At 39.9% G+C, this 15863-nt stretch overlaps 1 protein-coding gene across 4 annotated transcripts in view; it reads right to left on the bottom strand.

The window, feature by feature from the left end:
- LOC140307286 (reelin-like) overlaps positions 1-15863 on the bottom strand; it is a 92321-nt gene that overhangs the window by 23801 nt on the left and 52657 nt on the right. For all 4 annotated transcript variants that reach the window (XM_072386093.1, XM_072386094.1, XM_072386091.1 and 1 more), the window contains exons 5-21: positions 12656-12688; positions 12453-12531; positions 12222-12318; positions 11085-11136; positions 9924-10032; positions 9205-9445; positions 7867-8012; positions 5391-5542; positions 5144-5259; positions 4592-4800; positions 4072-4200; positions 3871-3980; positions 3360-3426; positions 2921-3154; positions 2051-2212; positions 1070-1306; positions 651-843 (exon numbers count right to left, since the gene is read on the bottom strand). In XM_072386093.1, coding sequence (XP_072242194.1) covers positions 651-843; positions 1070-1306; positions 2051-2212; positions 2921-3154; positions 3360-3426; positions 3871-3980; positions 4072-4200; positions 4592-4800; positions 5144-5259; positions 5391-5542; positions 7867-8012; positions 9205-9445; positions 9924-10032; positions 11085-11136; positions 12222-12318; positions 12453-12531; positions 12656-12688 — 2366 coding nt within the window. The remainder of the gene's footprint in view (positions 1-650; positions 844-1069; positions 1307-2050; positions 2213-2920; positions 3155-3359; positions 3427-3870; positions 3981-4071; positions 4201-4591; positions 4801-5143; positions 5260-5390; positions 5543-7866; positions 8013-9204; positions 9446-9923; positions 10033-11084; positions 11137-12221; positions 12319-12452; positions 12532-12655; positions 12689-15863) is intronic.

Here is a 15863-nt window from a genome sequence, read left to right as displayed (position 1 = left end):
TTTCTCAGAATAATCTATTTTAATGTTGGTTGTGTTTTGTGGTAGAACATCACACAGCAGATAAGGCTTAATTACCTGCTCAATATATGCATATAAAACTGTGAAGCAGGATTAAATTATCTCTGACCTTGAATGCTGGAAGATCAGCAAGGATTAACAATACAAAACATTTAATAAGTTACAATCCACACTTGCCAGATGACTATACTTTTAAGCACATGGGAGAATTAGAGAAAATTCACTGATAGAGGAGTCATTTTGGCCTATTCAATTACAAAAGCAATGAAAATCTTGGCAGATATTTTAGTGCCTTATGAATATGTATTTGACAGTTACCATTATAGAAAATCTTTGTTAAATCATGGCAACATAATCTGCTAGCTGATTTGAGTACAGCCATGTATTCGCTAATAGTAGAGTGATTGCAACTAATTGGGATCATTTCTCATTTGAGACAAAATGCTACATTTAAGGACATTATTTACATACTTGTACAGTGGTTATAATCGGTAAATCAAAACTCCTGATTATAATCATCATGAATAAATTCTATTTCCTTGTCCCGCTCCCGGATGACTGGTAAAATTCCAAACATAATTTAAGGTGTGCAGAGGCTATTAAAACTAAAGGGATGTTAACAATCTCCTTACCTCCTTCACCAGGTGCCAGGTGAGGCCGTGATTGGTGGAGAACTCCAGGCGGACCTGAGTGTCAATGTGAGGGGAGGGCTCACGGCCACAACCCATAACTAGTGAGAACTGCAGACTGTAGGATGCTCCGATTTGCATTGACTGAGTTTCCACATAACGGATACTGGAACCAGGGCTGGGCTCACCAGAGAAACTGGAGTATAACGTTAAAAAAAAGGAGATATAAGAATGTATATCAGATGCTGTGTCAAACCATGTTAAATCTGCTGTGTATACAAATTTTTTTTAAAAAAGCACAAATTTATTTGTGGAAATAATGAAAACATATTGAAATATCAAAATAAAACCCTGCAAGGAATGGTTGACAAATTAAAACCTTCAATTTTCAATGTCACTGCCAAACAATAAGAGGACCATACCTGAGAGTCCAGTCATGTTGGCAGTAGGGTTGAACATGGCCAAGATAAAAACCAAGACTTTGGGTGACATCCAGAACATTGCTGAAGTCAAGACTAATGGTGTTGAAAAGCACAGAGGTCATGCTGATTTCATCCAGGGCCCACACATCGTGACCACGTCCGGAATGGTACGGCTGCCACCAGCGGAACTGCACTCCAAACTTACGAGCTCCAGAGGGCAGTTCAACTGACACAATCCTGGTTATGAGGAAGGAGATGGTTCATTTTCTTACTCTAAGGCAGTTGTTGGACATTTTTAAAAGGCACAAACAAGTTAAACAGTTACGGTTTAAGGAAAATACGCAAAAAAAGTATGGGTACTGGGAAATTATCCAACCCATTTGACATTATGAGATGGATTTATACATTTTTTGCTTTGATCACTCCTCTTATTGACACCTGTTAGAAAATGTGCAAAACATAAACAGAGCATGTGTCATAAGGACAAGAACACCAACATATACACTGTATACACACACAGCACAAGCCCAGCAGGTCAGTTGGAATTAATCACACAGGCTGCCTGAACAGTGACTCAGATTCTGACTTGGACTGAAAGCCTACACAAACAAATTCTGGTATTTGGACGTAATGTACATTTGAACAGCATTTCTTAGAGTTACACAAAGCATGAGCAGTATAACCAGGAATATTAAATACAGCAGATCATGTCACACTGTGCCTCTCTGAATTTTCCAGAGACAAAGAGGCTCAAGAATAAAAATGCTGGCGCCCAAACCACTTGATCTTCATTATACACACAGATGTCACTAACTGACTCAATTGGTCCCTGCAGCTTACATCTCAAGAAAACCATTAGAAGGACAAATTAGAGTGTTTAAGGAGTCTTAGTGTCCATATTGAATCCTAGCTATACAAGGCTGTGTACAGAGACTCACATAAACACCTTGTACATGTAAATGTTCAAAGCAGAAAACATACCTTGGCTCATGAAAGCCTTGGTATGCGTAGTGCCGCAGCAAGGTCCAAGTGATGCCATTGTCTGAGGAGTAATGCAGCAGAACACCCTCTCCCGGCTGATCCGGAGCAGGACATGAGCTCAGGATGCTACGACTACCCAGCCGAAGAGTGAATTGTAGGTACCTGCAGGAGATCAAAGCAAGAAACCAAAAAAGATTAAAAAACAAGTAGCGGGGATACTAATACAGTTGTTCCTGAATGTTGAACGGGAACAGGGGTTAAGACAGACATTGTGTACAAACAAGACCGATAGAAAAGGGTAGATTGATAAATGAGGAGAAGTAAACGTAATCATGACTTCCATCATCTACGATAGGCTTTTGGTAACCCCTCACCCAGTTCTCTGTCCTTGGTTGGTTGAGCTTTCATGAGCAATGCAGTTTGCTCTTTCGGGCAGCTGTTCACTCTATCAGCCAGGAAACTGGCATTGAATATGGTCATCAGGTGGCACACATAGAGGCATAATCAATCTAACACAGATGCCAAATCTAACTACATTGCAGCCTCTCCATCTCCCACATTTTCACCCCCACTTCAATGTCGTCCCTAATCTGAGGTACTCACCATGATCACAATTCTGCTCCAAGTATGTGTACAGAGTATGAGAGACACAAATGGACAAAGCAGGAGAAAGGATAGATGGCCGGCTGGAACATTTGCAATATCAGTCAAGTGTAAAGAAACAAAGTAATCTTATCTTTAAATCGGTAGAATCAAAATCTGTACAGTTTGCACAAAAGTGCGGGTGCACGTTCCCTGATGACTATACTCAAATTTGTACATGTAAAAGAAGTTTGTTTTCACTCCACTCTATATAAGCACTAATTTTACCTGGCCTGGGAACTGTCTAGTGGAGCAGTGACCAAGTGCCTCCTGCTGTCTCTGTTGAAAACTAGAGCCTTGCCGCTGGCAAGCACACCACAGCCAAAGCTGACTTCAGCCCCACGAAGTGAGGAGAAGCTGTGGTACGAGGAGAGGCGTGGGCTGGAAAAACCCTCCGATAGGAAAGCTGGGAAGGTCTGGGACGCAAGCTCACAAGCTGGACCACTGAAGCCTGGGTCACATCTGGGTGTTGGAGACAAAGGAGGGGAGAAGACGACAGAAAGATAATAAATGAGAAAAAGAAGACAGAGATAATGAAAATCCATTAATAAATCATAGGGATAATACAGTTTGATTCATTCTGAGTGGTGATTGGTGCTGTAAGGCATTAAGCGGAGGAGCAGCGACATTTTGGATTTATTTGGTGTAATAAGATGTGGAGCATTACTTGCAGCCTGTGCGGGAACAATGTCCTCTTCCAGAGCAGAAACGAAGGCAAGCTGGGCCAATATACACTAAAAAGAAACAAAGATGAGAATAAAATCTTTACTGTAAAGAAGCTTTTTCTGCATTTACTTACAATAAAATGTTGGTGAGTTTGAATGTATTCTTTTTCTATTTTATTCCATTAGAATAAACAACTTTGTTGACGGAGAAAACAGAAATCATGTTTTTTCCATGACATTTGGAGACAGTTATGTCACCTTCAGCACAGTTACAATTATCTTTACTCATATTGCTTCTATACTTCCACCTATTTCAATTGTATTACCTCACCTCATTGTCTACATTATTCCACTGGCAGCAGTAATGTAGACAGTGAGGACAATGAGGGTGGAGACTCCCAAAGGCATTTATCTTTCTTATTGGAACATTTTTTTTAAATCTTAAGCATTACTTAAAAAAATTGTTTAAAAAAAAAAACCTTGAACCACATGACCTTTATATGTAGTTTTTACCATTGTCTATGGCCCACATGTTGCCTGCTCCAGCGCCAGACTGCTTCCAGCGAAACCGGGTAGTCTCTGTCAGAGCGGCATTGGGCAGAGGAATAGAGATTCTGGTCCACCTGAGGAGACAAAATACAATATGTTATTACAAACAAGAAGCCCACTAACAAACACACTGAAGCACATGTGGATGTGCAAACTCATTTATACCCGCTGTAGTTGTCAGAGGAGTAGATGGTGCTGTGAGGTAGATGGGGTCCAGCACAAAGCTCAGGCAGGCACTCTGTGTGAAGGAGAGACCAGGAACGACCAAGGTTGGAAGAAAACTCCAGGCTCACGCTAATGGAAAGAAAGGAAAAACATCTTCTCTTACAATCTTATCAACACAAATCGATTCTCAGCTCGTAGCAGAGAGCTTCTTTGAACTAACTAAAAATGAAAAAATGTTAAACCTGCATTCCAGAAATGAATAGATCTACTGCTTCAAAGGACAGCAGCTGCTTGAAATTCAAACTCATTGAACTTAGAGACAAACCAGATTTAGCTTTCTCCAGGTTTTGCTGTTTAGAGGTATTGCAGCATTTTGTCTTTCCAGGTGTGCTGCAGCTATACATTTTAACACAAAATTTAAGTAACCAAGCATGTTGGAGTTTCCTGTGTGGCTGTCCAAATTAATCAATTTGACCAAAAAAAGTGACCACTGCCAAACTAAGTTGAAAAAGTATCACACCTGTTGGCAGGCTGGTAGGAGCCACAGCCAAGGTTAATGGAGAACTGAGCAACGTGCGTGTGGGTGCCAGGCAGCACAGGGAGCAGCTGCATAAAGTCCACGGCCCACACGTGACGGTGAGCTCCGCCATGCGACCGCTGCTCCAGGCAAAACTGGGTGACTGGCGTTTGTAGCTCAGATGGCAGCGCCACCGATACCACTGCAGGTGTCTAAGAGAGGAATGAAGAGGAGAACAAAGGGCAAATCCATCAGAGAAGGAAATAACTATAATAACTACAACACATTTTAAGAATACAAAATTATACAAAAATAACTGATTGATTTAATCAACCAGTGCAGAATATATTCAAATGCAGCCAATCGAATGATCAACTAATAGCTCCGGTTTTCTATAAATATAATTATATCGATTTTGATGTTGCAATAAAATGTGAATGACCTGGGTTCAGCAGTTCATCATGTTTTCATGAAAAAAGAAAAAAAATCATACAACAGCAATTCAAAAGTTAATTGACATGGTCATCTCCTGGTATGGAGGGTGTTGTATCTCACCCTGTAAGAAGAGTAAGGAAGAGTGTCGAGCACCACACGTTCCCTCCTGCCCTCCGACCTCCCAAATACAATCACATCGTTCTCATGCGACTCTCCTGGGTCACAGTCGCCACCACCTGAACAAAAACACACCTAAGTTGATTCACAAATGTCAAAATACTGATGAAGTCATAGCAAAGAACTAGGAAATCACAGTGTAATGCATTAATTAAATCTGCTGTTTGTTTGCGCTTAATAACTAACATACCCATGGTAAAGTGGAAGCGGAGGTTTCCATATGATGTAGTGTCAAAGTAGGGGGTGCACACTCTCCTCCGACCCTCTTTCTCAAATACTAGCGCTGCTCCCGACTCAATTTCTCCACACTTAGTCCCATAGACAGCTCCCTCTATGTCCCAGCTGAATAAAAAAAAACAGGAAAATGTGGGCTGGCTGTGTACACCAAATATTTAAATCAAATGCAACATTTCAACAATATCAATAACTATACAAACCCAGGCACATGTTACTTCTAACAAGTTAAAGAACCAAATAGAATGAGCAGATGGTTTGTAGCCTTAATGCCTTTTAAAGGAAACACTTAATTTAAACTTTTAATCATTCTAAACAAAAAGTTTAAAGAAGAAAATAATCTGAAATTAACAGGATGAATACAAATAAAATGTAATTAGTGATAATTTCCTTTCTAATCTAGAATGAATCATTGTTACGTTACATATATGGGCATGCAAGTGTACAGCATGCAAACCTGTGTTTTTATAATTTGACATTTTCACACAACGTCTCCCTCTTGAGTATTACCGAAGCGAAGAAACAGTTGTTATAAATCATGCCTTGGTAAACAAACATGCATTGCCAGGAATAAGGCATGAATCACCTGGAAGGAAACTTACACAGGACGCACACACGTGCAGACACATATTTCTGCACAGTAGACAGGATTCTCATTAACCCTGACAGACGTTAGCTCAGTGTGGCAGCCCTCTCCTGTATTCCTCTGTCTCCCCTCCTGGTTTCTGTTTCTCTCCCATTCCCTTTCTTACTGTGTACTCTGTTTTCTGTCACAGCCGCCGTTAGGTTAAATAACACTTAGTGAAGTGTGTCATTATCACAAAAATTCTCCCTGCCTATTCAAACATGTGTCAGGTCATGATGTCTGATGGGTGAGAGCAAGCATGCAATGCAGCATGCTGGCATGCAACAGGGAGGTGTGAGGGCGTGGAGTTGCTGTAGAAACCTGCTTCTGTTCGAGGTCCTTCTCATTAATGAAAACGCATACTGACAGACCTGGTGCACGAAGCCTGTTAATTACTCTCTGGCAGTAACACTACCTATCATCTATTTGCTTTTATCTCTCTACCTCCTGCGGTACATCAGACAGCGCTTCCTTGCTCTCTGCTGTCCAGTGTGTGTTTGCATATAAGAGTGTGTGTGTACTCTGAACAGATGGACTGCTATCTCCGTAGCAATAAGAGGTATGGCGTTCACCTGTGTCAGCCCCATGCGTGACTTGTGCAGCACAGCATGTTTCATCACATGACATATGACAAGTGACAAGTGTCAAAGCACTTGAATGTTTATCTTTATGAGTATCGACAGTATCCTGCCACTGTGTAAACTGTCCTATTTCCCAGTTAATACATCTGATTCTAAAATCCAATATGCCTACAAAAACAGATCATACACTATTTAAGAAATCCATTTTCTGAATTTAGTTTAGATGCTTTTGGGCTCTCTCTAAATCATTTGTGGTGTAGCTATGCTATGCATTAGCAATGTTTTTTCACCAAAAACCATGGTCTGGCAGCAGAGACATTTATGTATATATATATTAGTGATGCACGGGTCCAATATTTGGATCGGATATCAGTACCAAAATCGAAGAAAATTCGAGATCAGGCATCGTGACAATGGGCCGATCCATCTCGGCCGATTTTTTTTTCCCTTGTCCTGTCCAACATTGGCATTCATCCAAGGGCCTTCTGCCCCCTCTAGTGGTGAAAAAACTTGTTAAATTGTGACTACCTCTGATTTATTTTTTATTTTTTTATTTTTTACCAAGCTAGAGAAGCTATTGTTTTATTAACATGTTTTTGTAATGGATTTTTAATTCCCATTTGCACTAAACTATATATAGAGCTGATTGCTATTTATTTTTTAAGCGTAATAAACCAACCAAGCTAGTGAAGCTAATGTTCTTTTTCTCAATTTCAGCTCCTTTATTATTTAATATTTTGTTTTACATTGGATTTTGAATTCCTAATTGCACTGACTGAACCAGTTACACTTGTCATATATTTATGGTTTATGGTTATGGTTGAGATTGTTTTACTGGTGCACAATTATTAAATAAATAAGTAATTCAGTACATTTATATCTGTTTATGTGTTTTTAAAAAAAATAGGACAGAAATGTTTAAGTCAAGTCTGATGTTGCCTTGCACAAAAGAATGTTCCCAGTCTTTTCTACACAATGAAACTTACCATTTGTTACCATAATTCCACGCTGTTTTCTGTATCAGTATCGGATCGGTTTCATATAGATTATATGGATATTATATTATATTATATATTATATCGATTTTATATATATAAAAACAACAACATGTATTCAGCGTGTTTTTGTGTGCATTGGTAATGTATTATTAATGTTATGATATTATTTTCATCGAAGTTGCTCTGAAAAGAAAATGGAGATAAAGTGAAACCATCACTCTGACTTACTTCAAAGGTGGGCTCTCAAAGTCTTCCTCCCAGTAGCTCCTTCCCTCCTCTCGATGCAGATCAACATCTCTGGTGGAAGCAAAGCTGTAGCCTGCACCCTCACCACCGTGGAAATACAGGGCGTTGCCCTCAGACTGACAGGCATGCTGACCAATAACAAGACATGCGAGAACTTATATCATGAAGAAATTACTTTTAAATTGGTATCCTAATTATAAAAAACATACTACCCCTCTCCTCTAAGGTTAAACACACCACATGGTAATGATATTGATTCTGGTTTCATTTCATGGCTTAAGAAATGTGGCGACATCTTCAAAGCAACAGCAAGTTTCTCTCTTCCAACCTGTTTCCAAAACTGCTGGAAAGCTGTGTAAAATTCAAATATAAATTCAGAATTCAAAGATTTTCTCATAATTTAAACTATACGTTAAAGTGAAAACTGTTTCAACTGTTATGTAAAATTTTGAAACTGAGAATGTTTTTCCATTTTTGATTTATGCTCATTGTGTATTTGTTGCAATCAACTTGTTTAAAAAAACATTTACAACTGTTCTCCTAACAACACTCTGCATATTTCAGAACGGAGGTCACCAATTCTTGTCGTTCTGAAAGCAAAATGTTTTCCCTTTGTTGCCTGGCAAAGGATTTCAGCTGTATTAGTCACTGACAACAATATCCAGAGTCCATGCAGTGAATACCATGACAGTGTTGTATTTCCTATCAATGCAATGCTGCCTGAGGGCCAGAAATTCAGCCTCCACATCAGCCTGGTCTCTGCTGCAGATATTTACCTGGATTCTCTAAATACTTTGATGAAACTATATATGATTTACCAGATTTCTTGGATAAACAATATCATTGTTGAACTTAATTCCCTTGCAGTTTTTCACAGAGTGGTGAATTTCACTGGGATGCTATTTCAATACCCATCTATACCCATCTATATCTTATGTTGCTGGCTTGTTGCCCATTAATCTAACAAATTGTGATATATTCCAGCAATTATTAAAAAAAAAGGCTTAAAATTTATTTTATCGTCTCTATCTATCAAATAAAAAATGAGCACTTATCTAAAAGAAAACAAAAGTCTCTCTGTTTCGACATTTGCTTTATCTTTAAATGATTTGCAAATAATTGTATTTAGTTTTCATTACCATTCCACTTCACAGTCATGAAAGTTCATTCACAGTTTTCTAAAGTTCTTGGTGAGATTAGCTCGTCATTAATGTATCACTGGATTTTCTAATACAATTTAACAGTAAGCACATTGCTGAAGGAAATGCAAGTGTAAATTTAACGGAATTCATAGAAATGTCTCATGTTTTACTGGTGTACCTTGACAGTAGCTCCAGGGAAGAAGAGCCAGTTAGCAGTGTCTGGGGGATCCAAGTTGTCCTCCATCAGGGGGATTCTGTGGCCGGCATTAACCAGGAGCACGTTGTCCAGCCCCCAGCAAGACTCATAGCCTTGAGGGCCATGGGGAATCTCCTGAGACCAGCGGAGGCGAACAACATCAGCTCTGGAGGAATGTGGAAGGGGAAGCAGGTGGACGACAGTGCTGCTGTTGGTAGGAGCTCTAAAGAAGAGGGAAACACACAAAATCCAGATCTGAGCCAATGTGAGCGTAGTGGCTTTATGTGGTTTTATAATGAAGTCTCAGATATTTGCATGTGAAAAAAATCTATATCTACAACAATATGGCTAAATTGCCCATACATGGAGAGACATTCACACAGTGAAAACACTGAGTAAGAAAACCAGATATCTGAACAAGTCCAAGTGTTTACACTAAAGTACAGCATCCACATACTGCAGCTCTATATCATAGTTAGAAGACAGTGTCATTTTATCATGCCTGTTTGAAAGCTGACAAAACACAGACAGAACAGGAGAGAGGGATTAAAAAGCAGGTGGATCATCAGGACACAAACAGGAGAGAAATGACAAATTAAGAGGGGGAGGTGTGAAGGAGGGAAAAAGGGAGGGCGGGTGTTTCTAACAGATGGAAGGACTGTGGATGAGGCAAAAGGAAAAGATAAGAGAGAAAGAAAGACCTGATCTTCTCCAGTGTGATCCAGTCTTCTGAGGTGTTGGCGTTACCATTTAGGCTGTAAGACACCCTGATGCTGGGGTCTGAGTAACTGAACCGGCAGGAACCTGAGCCTGGGGGAAGTAAATACACAAAAAGGACAGACATATTTAATTGTTCATTCTAAACTATAGCAGAAATGGCTAATTAAGTTAGTTTTATTTATCATTAACTGAATTTTTATCAGGAGGGCAATGATCTCCTGCTCGCCAATAGGGGAAGGTGGCTTTATCCAAATAAATGCTCCCAAGCTGCCTCCTGCATCCAAATGGGAAATTAATTGTAAATGGTGTTTCTAGACTCAGAAACCTGAAGAAGAAACTGTGTGATATGGGTAGAGAAGATGCAGCTGGAAAAGACAAACTAAAGCATTTAGTTACCAAAGCCTACAGCCGGTTAGTGGATCTGGTTGTGTGAGTCCTTTTTGTTCATTTTGGTGCTGTGGGAGAAGGCAGCTTCAAAGACTTCTAATGGAGGGAAAAGGTATTTCCCTATCTGTCCCCTTCGATTCCCTTTTCTCCCCATCTTTCCACATCAGGTGACGGTGTGTGGAATCAATCCCCACTCAAGACAGTGCGCATTAACTGGTGTCACGTCAAAGCACTACTCTACAGAACTGTTCCTTACACAACACTACAGCAACATAACACAAACTCATTTTAATGACCTTCAAACGAGAGCGCAGCCAGACAGAAGGAGGGATTACTCTACATTAGGTGCTCTTATTTCCTCTGTGCCGTATTCCCATGAGAAGTGTTGGATGCATATAATGGACATGAAAAATATAACACCTCTAAAACCTCTGCCATGGCCTTTTCAGTGTCTTTCCAGAATATAGTAAATCATTCTTTACTGTGATAGGGGCAGAGATGGAGGACAGTGAGATAGAGAAAGAGACACATAAATATTGTGTATACCAGAAGGTTTACTGACATGTAACTGGGGAAAACCTGCCTATTTCCTGAGGTTGACAAAGGTATAATCTGTTCCTCCTATGACTGCTGGATGCAAGACTGTGAGCTAAGATCTAACACAGATTAATAAAGACCTCATAAATAAACTTGTTACACAAAGTCGGTCTTAATGTAGTGTCTGTATGCAAGACTTGTGTAGATTTAATACTCACCCAGGGCAAACTGCAGGACTGAGGCCGTGCTGGTGTTGAGAGATACAGTGGTCTGGGGAGGATACACAAGACAGTTAGAGTTCAATTAAGACTGAATGGAAAATGAAAAGGAAGTTACATCTTAAATAGGAAATATTTCAGTGTTAAAAAAATCTAAATATGTAACATAATGAACAGAGATGGGTGGGGGTGCGGGTTTAGGGTGTTAAAGACAAGGCTGGTAAAGAATTTTGTCCCCTTTATATCCTCAAAATGATAATATACATGAAATGTAAATAGGCTTTAACTTATCCCTCAAATGTTTAAATATGTCTCTCTTTGCGTATTTTTGTTGCACTCGACAGAAGAGCTGCCAGGCAACACAATCAAACATCTGGAACAGTGACAGACAAACCAACTGCTTATCAGAGAAGCTGTTGCTTTGTTTCCCAGCATCACGAGGCATTAAACATTTCTCTGCTGAGGACTGGCTTTAATCTCTTACAGCAGAATAAAGAGTTTGAAATAAACTTTGTTGAAACGGAAAGAGGACAAATGACGAGCAGATGAGCAATTATGACTGTGCACGATATCATGACCGTCTAATAATACCATACAAATACAATAATTTCTTGTTTTAACCTGTTGATATACATAATGAAATCAGAAGAAAGAAAATCGTAAAACATGTTTTTTTTTTATCTTGAACAGGCCTTTTATACTATAAACAATGGCAAACAATGAGACTGTCAACACTGATTGGCCAAGCTGAGCCAAACAACATGCAGGCACACCAAATGCATGTGTAATCTTATTTCTTCAAAATCTGGCGCTCATTCATTCATTAGCAATGAACATATGACAAACACATTTCAGATTTTTTAAGATTTTGCTCTCTCTATTGATGGCTCAGAAAAAACAAATGTATAATAAATGGCAAAATAAGCTTTATCCATACCTTTACTGTGATTAAACAGCTCCTATTTTACCTATTCTTTGCTACAGCACCAAGACACTTTAAGATGACATTATGTTGTGGTTACAGCTAGCACGTTGTAATTGAGTGTGGATGCGGTTGTGGCCGCTGAGTGGTTGTTTTGGATGTATGGTCAATGGGCCATAAAATGTACAGTGGTTGCTGTGTGGTCAAACATTTACCAGCTCTCGCTCTCCAAAGGGCTCACAGAACGTGACCGCTCTGCCATGCATCAACACTCCACACTGCTCGCCAACTGCACAGTTGCTGCACTCAGACCTATAAGAAGAGAAGGGAAGAGGAGAAAAGAGGGGAAGATTGAGTTCTAACATATGAAGGTGAGTGTTGCAGGTGTATGTAGTAACAGCGACTGCGCCCTAAGATCACAAGAGGAGTGTAACATTTTCACCTACCAAATGCTGGGGTCTAACTCTCCCTGGAGGCTGGAGTCAAAGTCGTCACGAAGAACAGCATGTTTCCCATGAAGCTCCACTAAACAAATACACCATATGCTCACAGTGAAATACGATCTGTGTTATACCATGTCTTTTCATAGGGTAATTACTTATGACATTAAAAGAAAAGAAATAACAGCTGTAATGAAATGCAGACTCACCAAGATTAGGTCTTAATGGGGATTCTGTTGGAGCTGAAACAGACAGAGTTGCAAGTTAACTTGGGGCAACAGTGTGCGTCTAAACGTAGGAAGTACAATGTCTGCTGTGGGACAGAGTGGCTTTATTGTTCATGGTCAGATGAAGAACCGGAGAAGTGCATTTGCAAACCTATTTGTTTACATGTTAATTGAAGCAAAAGTACAGACTACACAAAGAGTTTGTATTTGTTAAGCTTTGCCATGTTAACTGAATTGTTCCAGTGTATAACAGTCAGTGAGAACTAGGAAAAGGAACCGGTCTTACATCATTTTTGAGTAAAACAAACTTTATCATTGTCCTGGCTGGCCATAGCTGCAGTCTCCTGGCTACTGATGTTAATTCCTTTCAGTAATGAAAGGCCAGGCTGCTATGATTAATGGTTCAATGGCAATTAACCGCCACCCTCCCCAGAGGCGCCTGTGTGCTGTAATCTGTGGCCACTGCCTAGCAAACACACTCAACCATCAATCTCTCCCAGGGGACAGACAGCCCTGAGAGGATGGAGGGGAATAGAAGAGGGTGTTGAGTGTTAGAACTTAATGAATCAACTGTGCATAAAATAAAGGCTCTAAATTGATGAGAGCACTCTGTAGAAGAAAGTCTGCACCTGTATTTTAGAAAAATACCAGAAAGTTGCATGTGGGTGGGAAGTTTGTCCTGGAACAGACTGAACAGATACAACTCAAGGAAGTTTAAAACTTAATGAATCAAACCGAGTAAGTCTGACAGATCTGTTAGGGGAAACTATGTTTCGTAAGCTGGTAAAGGGAAGGAAAAAGGGAAGGTGTGAACTGTGTGAGGGATGACATTAACTCATTAATCAAATGATCCAAAAAATTAACCTAAAGCAAATCAATCTCAGGAACTTAGATAGAATATAATAAGATATAGTTGCTGATGATATGAAGTACAATGCATTTTGTGACTCGTTTTATCTTACTACTGTATCCATGTGTCATGTTACATCTATTAAACATCCAATTTTGACTTTATGGTTTATCTCTGCTGGCACTGACATCAGTGAACATCTCACTATTCCACCCTGTTGAACTTCTTTACCCAGCTCTGCAAGGTTGAACGTTTTAAGACAGTCTCCACATTCAGAATGAAGGATAAAGAAGGATAATCTACTACAGTAGATTGAGCCTGTCTACCTGATAAGACCCATTTAAGATAACGCAGTGAGGACTCATTCCAAAGTTTAAGTTTCAGTTACTTATGACTCACTTGGCCTAGTTAAAGCCCTTTCTAAACAACAGAACCAGAATTAAAAGAGGTGGAATTATCTAAAAATAAAATAGGGTTTCCTTCTATGGTGATGGTACTGCAAATTTCTTTACTTTGAGCTCAAGCCTCACTTACGTTCGCTGCCCTCATTTCTCACCAGCGGATCCAAATTCTTCCATTCTTTTGGATGGATTTACGATTCATGCAGTAGTGGTAAAGTTTAATGCTGACTGCAGAAGTTAGAGTTTTAGTAGCCTACGTGGCTGCTACTGTTGCTGCTGCTCCACTGGCCCTTGAAGCTGAGCTCCATTTCTAAAATTCTGGCTTGGCAATAAAGCCCATTAAAAGGAGATCAAAGGGCCTTCTTTCTCTGTCTCGATCTCCCTTCCTTCCCCTCTAATCCTCCAGTGTTCAGAATATTTGAGGAGGCGCCATCAATCCCAGGACCTGTAACTCTTATTTTTATTGTTCACAATTTACAATAATAGCTAGCTGTGATTATTAAGAAAAAAAGACAGATGGGTGCTTAGTTCAGTGCATGCTGATGCTGTCTAATATATTCAACCTGAAAGGACCACAAAAGTAAGTTCCTAGTAATTCACCCCTCACAAACTCACAGTCAAACAATTGGCTGGCAGATAATTCTGCTCTCGATAGTCTTCTCTGTGTCTGTATCAAACAAGACTTTCTAAATCACTTTCAGTCTTCCAATTGAGGCCATTTGGCTGGAAAAAGGCCCAGAAGAGATTTTTTTTTCCCTTTTTGGTGGATAATCCCTCCAAGCTCCCAAAAAGGCCTCATTTACAGTTTTCTTTCTCTACGCTTCATCACATTCTCCTGCTGTCTCTCACATTCCCTCTATCGCACCCATTCTGTCTCTCTCTGCCTCACCCTCTGTGCATCAGGAGCAGACAGTGGCTCTAATTTCACTTGGATTAATCCCCTCTCACTTTCTTAAAGACTTCAATTACTGCCTCCTCTATTAGCAGCTCATCTCTACTAATTCCTGAATCTCCCTGGCCAGGGCTTAAACACACAAGCATGCATAGGGGCTCACACACATAGAAATACACACATACTCAAGACAGCTTTGGCGTCCACAGCTGACCCAATCCTCTATGCACATGCACAAATATAAGCACAAAGAAGAAGGAAAAAAAAAACAAATATGAGGTACTTTTTACTAAACGACATAAGGACTCAAATTGGATAAGTGCTGATAAGCAGAATTGGGGTTGGGGTACGACAAGTAGGGACAAATGAGCATAAGCTTTGGCAGACTCAGACATCTTGACACAAAGACTATAGGGCACAAGTCATCTTAAATCTTCTTCCCCCCTCTTCCAGCTCTAATCTCTTCTCACTCGTCTTTCCTCCGCACCCTGTAAACTGAACACCCACTATTCCACTTTCCCTTGTTCCCTTCTTGTTTGCTCTTTTTTTCTTTTCGTCTGACTCACATCCTTGATGGCGTGAACTGCATTTGAAGTCGAGTTGCTCTTGTCTAACTGGTGGTTGCAATTACTGACTCACCAGGGCACAGGATGCTGTTGTTTTTTTCTTCTACTGTGACTTAAAAGAGGTGGTTCTCCGAAGGTCAGACTGTAAACACTCCAGTCAGTGAAAACAAGGCTTTTGTGTGAGATTTAATTGGTGCCATTATAATAATCATAGGTGAGTGAAAGCCAGCAAAGGAGGACTCACCGCTATGTCTTAATTTCTATGCTACCTTTTTATCTGTGTTTTGAAAAGAAAAACAAGTCAAAGTGTGTCATGGCAGAATAGGCTTATTTAACATGAAATTTTATGCTTTTGTGTTAACGTCTAAGAAAAACATCTATTGTCCTATCTAAGTGTCTTAGAGATGACAGGAAGAGCAGCGCATATTTTTCCACAAACCTCATCAACGCTGGCTTGCTTTGGGTGAGATTAAATGATTAA

Source organism: Leuresthes tenuis, unplaced genomic scaffold (genome assembly GCF_036924035.1).
Source record: "Leuresthes tenuis unplaced genomic scaffold, fLeuTen1.0.hap1 SCAF_5, whole genome shotgun sequence".
In the NCBI taxonomy this organism is placed as follows: domain Eukaryota; kingdom Metazoa; phylum Chordata; class Actinopteri; order Atheriniformes; family Atherinopsidae; genus Leuresthes; species Leuresthes tenuis.
Note: the sequence above shows the minus strand (reverse complement) of the source record. Positions and strands in the feature narration are given on the sequence as shown.